This window comes from Macrobrachium nipponense, chromosome 12, assembly GCF_015104395.2.
Source record: "Macrobrachium nipponense isolate FS-2020 chromosome 12, ASM1510439v2, whole genome shotgun sequence".
Taxonomy (NCBI): domain Eukaryota; kingdom Metazoa; phylum Arthropoda; class Malacostraca; order Decapoda; family Palaemonidae; genus Macrobrachium; species Macrobrachium nipponense.
In genome coordinates, this window is record NC_087205.1 from 84,170,032 (window position 1) to 84,187,150 (window position 17,119).

The 17,119-nt window shown below is 36.3% G+C and overlaps 1 protein-coding gene and 1 pseudogene across 1 annotated transcript in view; one reads left to right on the forward strand and one right to left on the reverse strand.

Annotated features, from left to right (window-relative positions):
- LOC135224863 (uncharacterized) overlaps positions 1-17,119 on the forward strand; it is a 275,908-nt gene that overhangs the window by 18,321 nt on the left and 240,468 nt on the right. Inside the window, 12 exon segments of the mRNA XM_064264188.1 lie at positions 1,048-1,175; positions 1,964-2,059; positions 2,582-2,773; positions 3,437-3,590; positions 4,082-4,236; positions 6,545-6,687; positions 7,780-7,942; positions 9,687-9,743; positions 9,746-9,804; positions 11,077-11,242; positions 11,458-11,689; positions 12,237-12,432. Coding sequence (XP_064120258.1) covers positions 1,048-1,175; positions 1,964-2,059; positions 2,582-2,773; positions 3,437-3,590; positions 4,082-4,236; positions 6,545-6,687; positions 7,780-7,942; positions 9,687-9,743; positions 9,746-9,804; positions 11,077-11,242; positions 11,458-11,689; positions 12,237-12,432 — 1,741 coding nt within the window.
- LOC135224623 (uncharacterized) overlaps positions 13,726-17,119 on the reverse strand; it is a 38,567-nt pseudogene continuing 35,173 nt past the window's right edge.

The following is a 17,119-nucleotide window of genomic DNA, read 5'->3' on the forward strand; positions in this document are numbered from 1 at the left end:
CTCTACCAGTGCCCACCCTTCTCGTCCCCCTCCCACCCCCCTCCCTCTCTCCCCTATTTTTATGTCTTTATCTTTCGCTTTACTGTCCTCCTCCTCCTCAATTCAAGTCTCTCTCCACTCGCCATCCTCGTTCTCTCTCTCTCGCTCTCTCCCTATTTTAATCTCTTTATCTTTCGCTTTATCTGTCCTCCTCCTCCTCTCCTCAACTTCTTCTCTCTCGAGCAACCCGCCCCCCCCTCTTCTCTCTCTCTCTTCTCTCTCTATCTCAATCTTCCTCGCGACACCCCCGCCTCTCTCCTCTCTCTCTCTCTCTCTCTCTCTCTCTCTCCTCTTTCTCATACTTTTTATTGCCCTCCTCACTTCTTTCTTTCGCGACCTCTTCCTCATCTCTCTCTCGACACCCCCGGCTTTCTCTCTCTCTCTCTCTCTCTCTCTCTCTCTCTCTCTCTCATATGTTGCATGTTTTACCTCGCTCTTGCTGCACGTTTCAATGTGTTTACATCATACATAATACTAAGTGTCATGGTCGACGTTTCCTTATGTAGCTTTAGTTCGCTCTATCAAAGACGTTTCAGCCAAAACCCACACTGGCTGTTTTATGTAAAAAACGGAATAGTAGCCTGAGGAATCATGAGACATTATTCCATCTCAGTGATTGTGATTTTGCTATAAAGTCAAGGCCGCCTCAGACGTTGCATGTTTTTTGGTTTAAAAAAAAAAAACGGGTCATTCTGGGCCATCCGGTACTATTTGTCATGCTTGAACCTTGCTTTTATTTTGAACTGAAATTTTATTTCAGTTGAAGCATCAAAAATAATTTCATGTGCGTAAGCATTTTTCTCAGTCTTTTGTTATATAAATTTGTCACATGCTGCTGCTATAGGTATACTCTTACGGAACCTGCAGGGTGTTAAGAAACATATTAGTTTATGTTAAGTGTACGTTACATAGTAGTCGGACGAAACTACTAGCAACGCCCACCAGTGCTCTCTCTCTCTCTCTCTCTCTTTAGAATGAATTTAATTACCTCTTTAACCCGTCTTCCAGCGAGTGTATAGCCCGTTGTTACGAAGATTTCCATTTCGAGGAAGGGGTCACCCGACTGACTTTCAAGTGCCTCGATGGAGACTGGGTCATCCCTAATTCGCGATGGACCGACACTCCTGATTGTGAACGTAAGTTTGACGCGTCTGTCTTCCCTTTTTTCTTTCGAATTTTTTATATATGTCATTATATATATATATATATATATATATATATATATACATATATGTATGTATGTATATATGTGTATATATATCTATATATATATAATATACACGTAAATATACGTATATATATATATATATATATATATATTATATATATATATACACACACACGATATATATATATATATATATATATATAGATATATATATATATATATATATATATATATATATATTATATATATATATATAATATATATATATATATATATATATATATATATATATATATATATATATACACGTAAATATACATAGTGTGTAATATTTACATATATATATATATATATATATATATATATACACACACACATATATATTATATATAGTACATACATATACATACATACACATATAAACCCATATTTTCTTTTAAATTCTAGGTCTAACAAGTGTATTGTGGGGGTGTATTATTTTCCATGTTTAAGATATTATGGTAATGATCTGTTAAACAGACATAGGGGTTCATGGACCGACAAAATCTTGATATCACTAACACTTCATTCATTATGTACCGGTTAGTCTTATTTCCTTTTCAGATTGTTCATATTCTCGTGTCGTATATCTCAGAGTAGTTCGGATACCCTGATGTTAGCTTTCTAAGAAGATAGGCGAAATAGTACGGCGAATTTTACTCTTATTATTATTATTATTATTATTATTATTATTATTATTATTATTATTATTTGCAGCCATCTGTGACCCTGCTTGCATAAACGACGGCAGGTGCATCGCTCCCAATGTGTGTGAATGTACTCAAGAATTCAGAGGACCCATTTGCCAATATCGTAAGTTGAAAATTTGGACTCATGATATATATATATATATATATATATATATATATATATATATATATATATATATAGTATATATGTATGATATATATATATATATATATATATATAATATATATATATATATATATCAGAAACGTACATTATACAGAGATCAGTCATTTTCATTCTTATAAATTATTTCTTCTCTTAAGTAAATTTTTTTTACATAAGTGTCAGATGCTCTTGCTTTGGTTAAGTTTTTCCTTCCTTTGAAGTGAGCTTTTATATTACTCTACATTTCTTGTTTTCATTTTATTTGACCTTTAAATTACTCATTTGTTAAAAAGTGTTGCTGCCAAGCTTTGTCATTTTTTTACCCGCCTCTATTTGACCTGAAACCTTTCATTCTTTTGGGTATAGTAAGCCTTTTCCATAAGCACTGCCATTGTCATTCTCCTTCAGGTCTTGTCGAAGTGAGGGCCTTGGGTAGCCTGTTTATAAAGGAATAAAAGACTTATTTTATCTTCCAAACAGCCATCAGTAACTGCGACCCCAAGAACCTCGGGTTCAACGGAGGCTACAACTGCACTGGCGAAGGGATGGAATTCGGCTGTGCCCTCTGGTGCCCCAAGGGCGTCAACTTTGAATTCCCCCCCTCTGATCTTTACAAGTGCGACTACGCCACCAGTGTATGGACGCCCTCGCCCATACCCATGTGCGATTACTGTAAGGATAATTGATTGTTCTTTACGCTTATTATTGATATTGCGACTTTCACAAACAACCCTTGGGAACACGCAAGGTATTGCATTATTGCATAGTTAAACGTACTCATTGTTTTCGCAATTTATGAGTAATGTATTGAAAACTGGAATACTGGAATAGAATCTCTTTTTTTTTTTTTTTCCAGCCATAATCATGCCTAGTGACAGAAAGTTGATTGTATTCTAACGATCTCTGCTAATGAAAAGAACTAAGTTCTGTACAGTTATTAAGTTCCACGTTGGACAAGTCGATTTGGCGCTCGACTACCAAACCGGTGGTCCGAAGTTCGATTCTCGTCTCGGCCAACGCGAAACCGGAGGAATTTATTTCTGGTGATAGAAATTCATTTCTCGATATGATGTGGTTCGGATCCCACAATAAGCTGTAGGTCCCGTTGCTAGGTATCCAATTGGTTCCTAGTTACGTAAAAATATCTAATCCTTCGGGCCAGCCCTAGGAGAGCTGTTAATCAGCTCAATGGTCTGGTTAAACTAAGATATACTTAACTTGTACAGTTATTAAGTTGAGTCAGTTTTAGACTCTACAGACTGGTTTTTTCCTCCTTTAATTTTGTGGTCGTTATTCATGGCGTCTATTACTTACGTTCCCCATTTTTCCTTTCAGCTTTCTTGTCTTTGTTAACTCCAGACCCCTTGGGATTCCCGTCAATTAATGAGTTTGAAATGATCCCATTGCCGCTTGGGCCCAAAAAGTCCCCGGGCTCCTGTGTCACCTGGTCTGGCTCTCATTACAAGACCTTCGATGGAAAAATATACAGGTTTGAGACTTTATATTATCATTTTTTTTTATATAGTGCGGGGTTCCTGCCTTCTTAGGAGTCCATCACTTTGCTCACTATATGCTCTGTTTCTAATAGCACACTCTGCTGGATGAGTCCTCTAGCTGCTTCACATGTAGTATTTCCAGGTTCCTTTTTGGAAACCTTGGGATCGTGCCCAGTGTTCTTATGATGATGGGTACAATTTCCACAGGGATATCCCATATCACTCTTATTTCTATTTTCAGGTGCTGATACTTATGATTTTTTTCTCTTTCTTTCTCATCTACACTAGTGTCCTAAGGTATTGCGACGTTAATGAGCGATATTTCCTTCTTGATTTTGTCAGTCAGTATTATTATTATTCTTAGATTCATGACGTTTGCAGTGTAGTTTTTGTAATACTCCAGTGTTTAGCCTAAGACAAACATATTGAAGGAGCCCTACAATTCCTTTTATCTTTCAAACATCATCTTGCTTCTTCCTTCCAGCTTTGGAAGTTCTTGCCCCTACACCCTCGTGCAGGATCCCACTCATGGAACTTTCAGTATCAATATCAAGACTGTTGAAGGATGCGAAGGACATTCCTGCCAAAAGGAGATTCATATCTTCCTGGAGGACGACCAGTACATCCTCCAAGCAACAGGTAGGGCATCAGGACATGACGTCACACCCAGCATTGTTACCTACTATGGGTTTCACAGACAGTACAAGCATGTTTTTGGCCAATAACTCTGTAATGAACTCTCGTATCAGTACGAGATTTTGCTCTAGTTTATTACACCCAGTGCCGTAATTTATAAGAGTTTCGTGAATCACTAATTGTAAAGAATAAAGACACTTGTCCCTGCACCAAGAGGCAAAAACTCAATTAGCCAGAAATGGATACGAACACAACAGTATAAAAAAGCTCCGCCTACCCTCTCCCTCCACCTCCACCCTTAACCTCCCTCCTTCTTCCTTCCCTCTCCTTTCTTCCCTCACCTGCTCTCCCCCCCCTTCTCTCTCTCTCTCTCTCTCTCTCTCTCTCTCCTCCTCTCTCTGCCATAGAGTTGCCTCAGTGTAAACTTAAATTGTATGATTTTTTCTATCTATCTATCTATCTATCTATCTATCTATCTATCTATCTATCTATCTGTCTGTCTGTCTGTCTGTCTGTTTGTCTAATAATAATTTACATTACATTGTTGTATATATGTAATGATCCGCTCGGTTGTTACCTGACAGTTGACTGATTTATTTATGCACGGATCCGTTCTCTCTCTCTCTCTCTCTCTCTCTCTCTCTCTCTCTCTCTCTCTCTGAAAGTTACTTCAGTTTAACCATATTTTGTACGATTTTTTCTATCTATCTGTCTAACAGTTTATCTAATAATAATTCACATTGTTGTATCTATCCAACGATTCACTCGGTTGTTACCTGCCAGTTGACTGACTTATCTATGCATTGATCCGCTCTCTCTCTCTGTCTGTCTGTCTGTCTGTCTCTCTCTCTCTCTCTCTCTCTGTGGTAGTGGTACTGTAAATGGTTATTATTAGCGAGAGATATCTGAATGTATGGTGGAGTAGAAGAGCGATAGACATTATGATTGATGGTAAGGCGACTGTTATACTTGTGTTTGGTTACCTTCTTCGCAATCCTCATATGGTCTCAGGACATCAGACATATACTTGTATTACGAAACTGAAGAAGTGATGGCCACATCGGAACATAACTATCGGCATGATTACAGAAATGCGGTTGTCACGCAATTTTTCAACTTTTCTAGCAAAGAGACAGCCGCCAATTGCCTTCAGATTGGTTTGAATACGTAACTGGTTATAGTTTGTGTTACAAAAAAAAAATTGAGCCTTTCTACCGGTCATTCATTAGAGTTAAAGCCTTGATTATGCCGATGCACATATATTTAAGTAATGAATGTTTATTTTATGTAGTATGATATGTATGTATGTATGTATGATGCATGTATGTATGTATGTATGTATTATATTAATTATTATTATATATATATATATATATATATATATATATATACACAAAACCATCCAAAATAAGTTTAAACTGAAGCAAATTTCAGAGAGAGAGAGAGAGAGAGAGAGAGAGATTGGAGGGGAAGGGTAGGTGAGGGAAGGAAGAAGGAGCGGGGTGGGGAAGAGGAGGAGGAGAGGGTAGGCGGAGCTATATTATACTCTTGTCTTCGTAGACATTTCTGGCCAATCGAGTTTTTGCCTCTTGGTACAGGGACTGTCTTTATTCTTTACAAGTAGTGATTCATGACACTCTTATAAATTACGGCACTGGATGTAATACACTATAGCAAAATCTCGTAGTGATACGAGTGTTCGTTACAGAGTTATTGGCCAAAACCGGGCTTGCACTGTCTGTGGAACCCATAGTATAGTAGTTGGTGCTCTGTGTTTTCAAGAATTAATACTACGAGATATTGTCGTTACATTTAATTATACTTTTATTTTTAACTTTTTCTTTTACTTCATCAAAATATTTTAGTGGCTGATATTACATCTACAAGAATCAGATCAACTTGACTGTGTGAATTCATAGCAAGTAACGAAATATTGCGTTCTTCACCCAGTTTTTACTGTTCGAGTTGCCGGTTTTACTTTCATTGCGCAAATGAGAATGTAGTGGTTGAAATTTTACTGAGAAAAAGGAATCAGTTCAACTTGAGATCGTTTCGCTGTAAAAGTGAGTCGATCATTATTGAACAAAAAATTCTTTGACTTTTTATTTGATTCACTATTAATATTTTATCATTTGATTTTCCTATTTTGCGAGAGTAAAATCTGTTGTTAAACATTCACTCAGGGCCTTAGAGCAGTTTAGAAACAAGCGATTAGCCATGATAAAGATCGTCCCACATGTTTTCAGGAAAATGACTGTGGTTGAATGTTGACCTCGTTATCTTTTTCCTATTTCGTCCATTTTTTAACCAGAGTCGGGTCACCCAAGCTTGGCCTATCATGACACCAGTCTAGCCATCCCTGGGCAGATGAACGGGGTCGTCTCCGAGCGAGTGGCTCACTTTGTTGTGATAAAGGTGAACGACCTCGGCCTCACTATCAAATGGGACATGCAGGTAAGATAGTTTGAGCCATTAACCCTACAAATCTGATGAAGGGTTAGTTAAAGCAGTTAACTTAAAAATGCGATAAGGATTGTAGAATACTTAAAGCAATTAATGATGCAAATCTGAAAGTGATAAGAAGATGGTTAAAGCAGTTAACCTTACAACTGTAATAGTGCTTGTAGAATGCTTAAAGCAATTACCCATACAAATGTGATAGTGATAATAAGATGGTTTAAGCAGTTGACCTTACAAATGTGATAGTGATTGTAGAATGGTTAAAGCAATTACCCATACAAATGTGATAGTGATAATAGGATGGTTTAAGCAGTTGACCTTACAAATGTGACAGTGATTGTACGTAGAATGGTAAAGGAATTAACAATACATATTAGATTTAAATATCTTCGGATGGTGAAACTGCATTTTTGAAACAGGGATGTAATTTAATTTTAATTTATATTTTCAAGGGAAGAATAGAGATGACCGTAACCTATCCCTCTGGTTCATGTTAAAAACGGATCTGATATCCAATGTTTCTTTCATTATTATTATTATTATTATTATTATTATTATTATTATTATTATTATTATTATTATTATTATTTTATTATTATTATTTTCTTTCATTCTGGGCATTGGTAACTGTCGGAATCAGCAGGTTTATTTCAATTATTTTACTCATTTATAAAGACCCTTATTATTATTATTATTATTATTATTATTATTATTATTATTATTATTATTATTATTATTATTATTATTATTATTATTCCTCAATTCGTCCACCTCCTCCCTCCCAGATACTGGGTGATAGTCGAAATACGCAACCAGCCCTAGTAGAGCCTTTATTAGGCTCAGAGGTCTAGATAAAGTAATTCTTCATATATTATTTATTTAATAATAATAATAGTCGAAATACGCAGTCTTGCCTAGATAATTTTATGCATTTATGCTCACCATTATTATTATTATTATTATTATTATTATTATTATTATTATTATTAGTAGTAGTAGTAGTAGTAGTAGTAGTAGTAGTAGTAGTAGTAGTAGTAAGTAGTAGTAGTAGTAGTAATCGTCATCCATCTCCTCCCTCCATTCCAGACTTTGGTGATAGTCGAAATAAGTGAGCTCCTCTGGAACCGAACGAGCGGTCTTTGTGGACGGCGGGACGCCAACAAAGAGAACGACTGGAGTTACTCCGACGGAACCCCCGAGACCAAGATCTCGAACTTCCTGCAGGCGTGGCAGGCGAAGACCCTCGAAGGTTAGTTATAGGCAGTTAGTTTGGACGCAGTTGATAAAAAAAACCTCGTTCCTTGAAATACTTATGAATGGCATTTCTTTTGGAGTACAGTTGGGAGACGTGGAGAACTGGACTGCGTAAATGTAACCTACGTGCGCATTATTATTATTATTATTATTATTATTATTATTATTATTATTATTATTATTATTATTATTATTATATTATTATTATTATTAAAATGGTAATTTTGTAATTGTTCTCTCGTAATAAGGAAGATAATAAAAAATAGACATGAGATTTAATGGAAGTAACAAGTAAACTTATATATAGCGGTTGAATGAAATTAATGAATATGAAATTAATATCAAAATTTAATTAAATTATCTCAGATAATTGCAACATAAATGAAGACATATATCTTGTATTTCTTCGCTTCTAATCTATATAGCTCCTTTGTGTTTCTATTGTAAAACACACAGTTAGATACCTAAAATGTCTCAAGAATGAGGACACTAGAAATTCTAACGGAATATGACAGCAGACAGCGAAGAAATTGATTGATGAATCGTTTCTTGTACTTTTCTGTAGTAATTTTTAATTATTGGTTCAAGTAATCTGTTTTAGCCTCTTAAGTGAATAGTGCCATCGGTGCATCTCATGCGGTGCACTGTAGGCCTTACGTAAGGTTCTTTGCAACGTTCCTTCGGCCCCTATCTGCAATCACTTTCATTTCTTTTACTGTACCCCCGTTCATATTCTCTTTCTTCATCTTTATTTCCACCCTTTCCTAACAGTTGTTTCATAGTGCAACTGCGAGGTTTCCTCCTGCTACACCTTTCAAACCTTCTTTATTCTTAACTTTCCTGTCGGCACTGATTGACCTCATAGGTCCCCGCGCTTGGTTTTAGCCTAAATCTTATATATTCGCTCTCTTATTCTGCTTTGTGGAATTTAGAATCTAATGATTGAATGCCTCCAATAATTTGGGTATGGAATGTTTTGCATAATTGTGGTAATTTGACAACTCAAATTGAATATATAGATTAAAAATTGTAGCTTCTATACATTAGACAGCAAATCAGAAAGTTAAATCGTTACATATAAAGGTTTGATATACATAAATAAGTGAAATAAATATATTTATGTTGATCCAGACCAATGTTACACTGCGTCTCGGGCTTTAAATAGTTACGCTATGTGTAAGTTTTAGGTAAATAAAAGGATATCTGGGTGTACATTTGCAACTGAAAAGTGTTTTAATGTGTATCTTAGGATACGTGCAATGTACAGTAAAACGTCATAAACAATATTTCGGTAACTTATCGCATAGACATCACAAACATGTGGATACAGTTAACGACTCCATTGGTGGTCCTAACCATTACTTCATACGATTATCCAGTGAATTACACCGTTAATATTCGAAATAGGATATTATTTAAAGCCTGGGATGCAGTGTTACCATGCTCAAACACCACAGGCGGATGGACAGATGAAAAAAAAACAGTGTAGTTAGGCTGAGACCTCGTTTGATGGACTCCACTCAGCAACTTTAATCCTTCTCTCTCTCTCTCTCTCTCTCTCGTCTCTCTCTCTATCTCTGCTCTACGCTCTCTCTCCACTTTGATAATTGAACTGTCCAGTGAAAATCGATAATCTCAGTTTTTTTTTTTTTTTTTTTTTTTTTTTTTTTTTTGTTTTTTTTTTTTTTTTTTTTTTTTTTTTTTTTTTTTTTTTTTTTTTTTTTTTTATCCCGGAACAGATCGTTGCCTGGAATCGCCCCTGGTGAAATCCCCTTGCAGTCGTCACTCGGTGTCCTCTCAGCCACCACTTTCTGTGACAGACTCAAAGATGACCCCAGATTCGACATCTGTCGTGAGGTCAGTGCCGATTTTATTTATTGGTTCCTTCGTATAAAAGATACACACACACAATATATATATATATATATATATATATATATATATATATATATATATATATATATATATATATATATATGGTGGAGTTGTAGAATAATCATGTATATATGTATGTACGTATGTATGGAGCCGGACAGGTGAACCGAATGAGGTGGGGTAGAAGAATCTTCAAAAGTATACTTCTTGGTGATGTAATTGTTATTTTGCTTGGTGGTTAGCCATTCCCCAATTTAGGTCTCACCGAATCATATAGCTTATTCTGTAACCTATTCTTCGCGGGGCACATAGCTTATTATTTTCAAGATTATAGAGTTGAGGGTTGGGTATGACTGATTTCATTAGTAATTTTTCGTTCCTCAGCGTTCTTTTCATGTTGATGTAAATGATTGTTGAATTCTGTTTGAAAATGGTGATCCTTACACTGGCTAAGGAATGAATAAACTAAAATATATTTTCTTGATGGAGAAAAAGGCTAATTCTAACGTCCAATGAGTGGCATGTAACTAAGAAATAATTGAAAGGCAAAGCCTTACATTTTAATGTACTGAAAGATTGATTGATGCTATTCAGAATATCTACGAAGGCAATACTTTTCAAGGCTATCAAAATCAAAGATCAAAGTGCCATGTGTTAAACTGGCATCAGTTTTATTTTAGAAAATCACTTGAAGGTCGCGTCATGGAATTACAGTGTATACAACCATGGTCTTTAATAAAAGATGTAAGAAGTTCAGTTAAATTTACTAAGCTTGGTAATAGGCTGCGAGCTTTCAAGGCTGTAGAAGATTATTTATTAGCTAACAGCGGAAGGATGGCTTTAACTTTATTGTATGTAATCAAAGGATTCAAGGTCCTTCAAATATACTCTTGAGTATATTTGAAGGACCTTGGTGTAGTGCTCTGGTTGTAGTGAATGGAGTGAAAAATGTATTATAATTCCGTAGAGTTATGGTCATTTTGTGCGTTTTCGCTCGTACCTTTGAAAATGTTAACGGGAAACTTTGAAGAGGCAAGTTGTCAAGTGATGGCAGTTTCAGGGTGTAGGTGTCATAGTTAGGACTAACCAGTTAATACATTAGCTGATCGAAAGCAATAATGTCAAGTCAAGTGACATCGCCAAATTGCTTAAGCTGCCCAAAGATTAGATCGTAATCGTGAAGTGAGATAAGTGAAAATTTCTCCTACAGTCTGCAACCCAAAGTAACATCTAAATTGGCTTTCCTATTATCAGGTCGTTGAAGTGGAGCCATACCTGAGCGCTTGCCGGTGGGACTACTGCAGCTGCGAAGGCAAAGACTCCGAAACCTGCGCTTGTGAGACCTTCTCCGCCTACTTCAAGGAGTGCGCCCGCTATGGGGTGGAGATTCCAGGGGGATGGAGATCGTCTGATCTATGCCGTGAGTTGTCGCCATTTTTGGAGATCATTGGTTGAGGATTCAAACGAGATTTCCATGCCTTTAGAAGAATTCGTGAATTATTTTGAATTGCTATTTAAAGAAATTGTTTTTCGTTTATGGTGAGAAAAGGCTGTCTATTTAGTCGTTTTCAGGTAAAGTTATTCATTTACTTATTATTATTATTATTATTATTATTATTATTGCCCTTTCAACAGCCATGGTGTGCCAACACGGAAAAGTCTACAACCCCTGCATGTCAGCCGTCCAGCCTCGCTGTGGGCAGCCTTCCGACAGCGTTCGCCCAGAATTTTGCGTGGAGGGTTGTGACTGCACTGGAGATCTCGTTCTTCACGAAGGGCATTGCATAGATCCGAAGGATTGCCCCTGTACTTATAGGAGCAAGGAATATAAACCTGGCGACACGATACCAAACGACTGTAACTCTTGGTAAGGACGAGGGGAGATAACTTGTTCATCTTTTGTTGCCGGGATCTTAGGATACGTGCAATGTACAGTAAAACGTCATAAACATATTTCGGTAACTTATCGCATAGACATCACAAACATGTGGAATACAAGTTAACGACTCCATTGGTGGTCCTAAACATTGCTTCATACGATTATCCAGTACTGGCCCGAGCTTAGTGTCCACTGATAGTCGCTGAGTAGTTTTTAACTTGTTTTTTTATATGTACGGGATGAGGTGCCGATGTTTTACTGTAGTGTGGACGCATCTTAAGTGTCATGGGTGCTCACTTTTTTGGCAGTATGAATTTTTAACCTCAGATGAGACGTGACGTACATATACCGTCGTTCACGCACAGAGAAAAGGAAATCTTAGTAAGCAGAATAGTCATCTTTTCTCGTAAGTTAGAATTTGCATATATTTTGTTTAATCTTTTCTCAGTGGGGAAGACGGTGAAAAGCAGTACGATTTTGCATATGCTTTTATTTTTGTGATTAACTTCATTTGATGTTTTTTTTTTCACTCAAGCACTTGCCTGGGTGGGGAATGGAAGTGCACTGAAGTGAAATGTGGTTCCCGTTGCGCCGCCGTTGGAGACCCCCACTACTCGACATTCGATGGTCGCCGCTACGACTTCATGGGCAAGTGCTCCTACTACCTGGTTCAGGGAGACGACTTCAGCATCGAGACAGAGAACACGCCCTGTGCTGGGGCCGTGTCTGAGGTAGGTCGCATCTTTGCTTAAGAATTTATCAACGGAATAACGTCCATCCATCCATTCAAACAGCTGAAATGGTTTCAAGCAATGGTAAGTGACCGGCGCAATTTGAATAAATAAAAAATGAAGGACTTAGCCATCAAGAGAACAGTGGCTCTGGCCTGCACTTCCTCTTTTCTTCAGTCTTTCTTTCCCTTCCTTGTTTTACTGATTATTGTGTATTATTTCAGTCGGGTAAATGGCTACATAAGAGCCAGTTTTTGAAACAATATTTCTTCATCGATATCCACCAAATGTCAATAACCTGAAGGGGGCCACTCGGTCGATGCTTTCTCAAAGTTCCGCGAAACCTCTTCATCCTTTCTTGAGATGTTTTGTTAACACACACACATGCACAGGGATATTATGCCCTTCGACTTTGTGTGGTAGGAGATACCCCACAGAGACTCTGAGGATGACAGAATGCAGCAGTTGTATGCTATTGGGACTAAAACTTAAAGCACACTGCATACCGTTTCCATCTTTTGGTTTAGATTAATTTAGCGTTTGTCAGCGTGGGCCCCTTATCCAAAGTTTGGTAACTTGTGAAAGGGATTTGGAGGGTCTGGTGTGTGTTTTTATATAGTATATATATATATTTATCTATATATATATATATATGTTTATTATATATATATATTATATATATATATATGTATATATATATATATATATATATATTATATTTATATATATATACGTATATTTGTGTGTGTGTGTTTGTAAACTGCGTCGGACATTCTTGTTCACAGTTGTATTCATAGTAGAACTTTGGCTTTTAAACTTTCCCTACTCAAGTGGCCTTTGATGGTGTTAGGATTTTTTTTTTTTTTTTTTTTTGCGATTCAAAACCTAGGTCAAAATGTTTTTCTGGATAAATCTTACGTTGCATTTTTTTTTTTTTTATTTATCCTCGTTTTTATTCATATTTGCAAATTCACGTTTTATTCCCCTGTCTCCTGATCGTGCTTCATCTCCGTTACGAGTCTTCCGCATACTTTTGTATGACTGAATAGTTTTTCTCCTGTTACATGGTTCTGCTTCGTTTAAAACTTTCATAAGTTTTTCCCTTTTAATTTTTAGTAGCCTTCATTTCAACACTTCCCTTCACCATCTGTGAAGTATTTCATCCAGAACTCAAAATGATTACCATCGGCATCGGCTTTGGAAGTTCACGTTTAGAAGTTTTTGAAAGGTCTTATAAAAGGTACCCTGAAACTTATACGAAATCATGTGAAAGGTCTCAACAAAGGTATCTTATAAAATGAAGAGACGCGATTCTTATAATTTATTTGTATTTTACAATATACAGGGAAGAACATCCTCATCACTAGGTATAAATCAGGTAATTTAGGACATCCATTATCATTATCTTAATAACGTATATAGTAAAAATTCAGTCAATAATACTCGGCTCCTAGGTCATTAGGTTATAAATATATATTTTTACTTACACCTTAAATACAAACATTTGAACAATCTTGTCGGAGGTCATCATACGAAAATTATAAATTACTGTACAGTAGGTTATACGTCTTTGAAGCATTTTTAAGCACTCTCACTCTTATGATAGTAAACGTCAGTGTTGCATCATGCAGTATAATACAACATTATATATATATATATATATATATATATATATATATATATATTTATATGTATGTATGTATGTATGTATGTATATGTATGTGTATATATATTTGAATAATATTCATTTCGCAACAATTATTAGTAGAAGCAGCTCACATTCATACACAATTATGTTCATTAGTAATGTACACTGATTACACACGACTTAGTATAATGGCTTCTACACTCAAATTAACAAATAAAGTCTACGGTCAGAGAAGGACACTCAGAATCCGCTTGAGGGTCAGAGTAGGCCTATAGGTCGTGTTGTGGTCGGTTGCTAGGCTGAAGATAGACTTGCTTTTAGACCTAAGTAGATTGGGGAGCGTTCCTCGTCGGTTTGGGAATTCTTCGTCCTCAGCAGAGGAGGACGAGGAGGTTGAGAGGTTGATGCTGGAGGTTGAGTAGTGGAGGTGAGGTGGCGTAACGGATAAAGGCTTCGGACCTCCTCTCCGGTGGTAGACGATCCACTGAGTGATCAGAGCGCCGCTGTCTCTCTCCACCCACGACGATCTGATGGGAGAAATGTAGCTGATGTTAATTAAGAACGCCTCTGGTAAGCGCGAAGTCCCACCAACATCGATTTGATTTTTTTTCTTTCATCGTTATAAACATGACACATTTCACTATTTTTCAAACCATGTGATCATTGCGTTTATGTCGCTTTTGTAACTACAAATTTAACCAGCTGGACTGCACAGGTATACATGATGACTTGCAACAACTTATGAGACTTCTGTAATTTTATTCGTTGTTTGAAAAGAGTACAAATTATGTACATCATCGGCATTTATGATGATTGCGTTGACATTTTTAATTAAAACTCCCAAGACAAGTCAATCAGGGAAAACTATACAGTACTTACAAAATGCACAAATTGAAGCGATAACATTTACGCCAAGGAAATGAGAAAACTCTAAGGTATTCAGTCTACTTTGATTTAAATGCCGAGTGTTATCTAGGAATGTAGTTGCAACATATTGATATGAATAATGCAGAGATAGATATTTTATGATGGCTGTTATATTGCATATTCAACTTTATGTGACGATTTTGATTATCAGCTAGTCTATTGTTACATTGTCATGTATTGCACCAATTCATATGAAAGTGTGGCACAGCGGAATTATTTTGTCATTTTGATCAATTAAGTGGTTTAGATTTAATAAACGAAATCAAGGTTTGAAAAGTAGTGCTGCAAGGCATCTGGTTAAAGTTGGCAATTATACAATGTTTATTGCAAAGGCTTACTAATACGGCGTATGATTTATCCATAAGGAACTTTGATATATATAGTGCTTATGAAATAGATATTAAGTAACCTAGTACAGAAAGGAATAGATGCCAGAGAGCCTTTTTAATTAACGTTTCAAATAATAATTATGTTCACTGCAAATTAATATATAAGGGAAGATAGGTTGTAATGTAAATTTTGTTGCGCAATATGTTATTTCCTTATAAGATTATAACATTTATGAAGTGATTATTGCTCTTGTCTCGATGATGTCAGAGGATATTTACTGATGGTGGCGAGAAATGGTGGATAAATTAGACAAAGCAGAAATGTTTAAATTTCGCGCTTTGTTTGTTTGTGTGTGTTTTTTCCTTTTTTTGCTAACATTCATGACCTTAGATATACTACAATTCTTGAATCGGTATAAAAAACGAATTAACGACCTCACGCATGTTCAGCCAATATGGCGGCCACGAAAGTTTCCGTTGACATAGCTCATGTGATAACAGTTATAAAAAGTACTGGAGACAGAGAAACTCACTTGACTGTTGGTTGGTAGCCTTGATCCTGTAGCGTCGCAAGGAGAGCGGAGGCGCTGGGAGAAACAGGTACCGTACGGGAGTCCAGTAACGGATAGGTGGCGTGAGTTGTCTGAACCGGGTTCCCAGGGAACAGTCTCTTGAGCGAATTGGCCGGACCGTTGACGGTCAGTTGGGTACAGCGTCTTTGAGAAGTCTGCACCACCACCAAGGTTGTTCCCTGTTACAAACAAGAGAAGTAAACAGATCGATTAATTCCGTCGAGTCATTCTTTAGAGAGAGCACAAAAAAGGAAAGGGAAAAATAAAAAAAACATAAAAGAAATGTAATGTCTTGTAACTTTGTTCCAAGGTTGTTTATTCCAAAAAAAAAAAATTTTACCGAGAAAACATTTTTTTCCATTATTTTCATCTCAAGCATAAGTATTCTTTATCTTATCCGGTAGTTTAAATTACGTTTTCGTACGTTTATACTTTGTTTTGATGCAAAACTACGTGAAAGTCATTTCTAACAAAAAGACGGATAGTACAGGATTTCATTTTAGAAATGGATGCACAAATAATTTCCGGTTAACTTTCCCAAGCTTAATCATGTATGCAAGTCTTCAACTGCCTTAACGATATTTGTCTTGGGGAGGCAAGTTTTTAGCTGGGTGTCACTCAACAACAAGCGTATTTTCATTTCATTACAGTTACGAATTTCCGCTCTTAGCTAACTGTGGGAATGCTGCTGCTCGTAACCCTTTCTCTTTCAGTCAAGTTTTTATAGAGCTTTAAAATATCGACCGTTATACTATTTGATTTTAGATGAGACTTGATCAGGAGTGTCTTAAATGGTCGATACTGGCCTCTGGTATCGATGAGAAACTCCACCTCCCTCGATAAATACCCGGATGTTAAAGAGGAGAGCAGTTGAACTTTGCGGTCAAACACTTATGTTCTTATAAGAAAGACAGAAGTAGAATAATGCAGTGCAATTTTGGTGCGCATTTGTGAATTATCTCTAATTAGTCTTTGTAATCATTTTGGTTTATATTCTGCAAGCGCAATGATAGAAGTTATAATAATGCATCATAATTTGGATTCGTAATATAATGGACAGTCGGTTGTAATTCTTCCCTCTGCAAGGATGAATTATGGTTTATTAAATATTCACTACCTTAGTACCCTCAAAATTTGTAAAAAATATTATTATTATTATTATTATTATTATTATTTGTAATTGCCTGATGGTAGATGATGATCAAAGATCT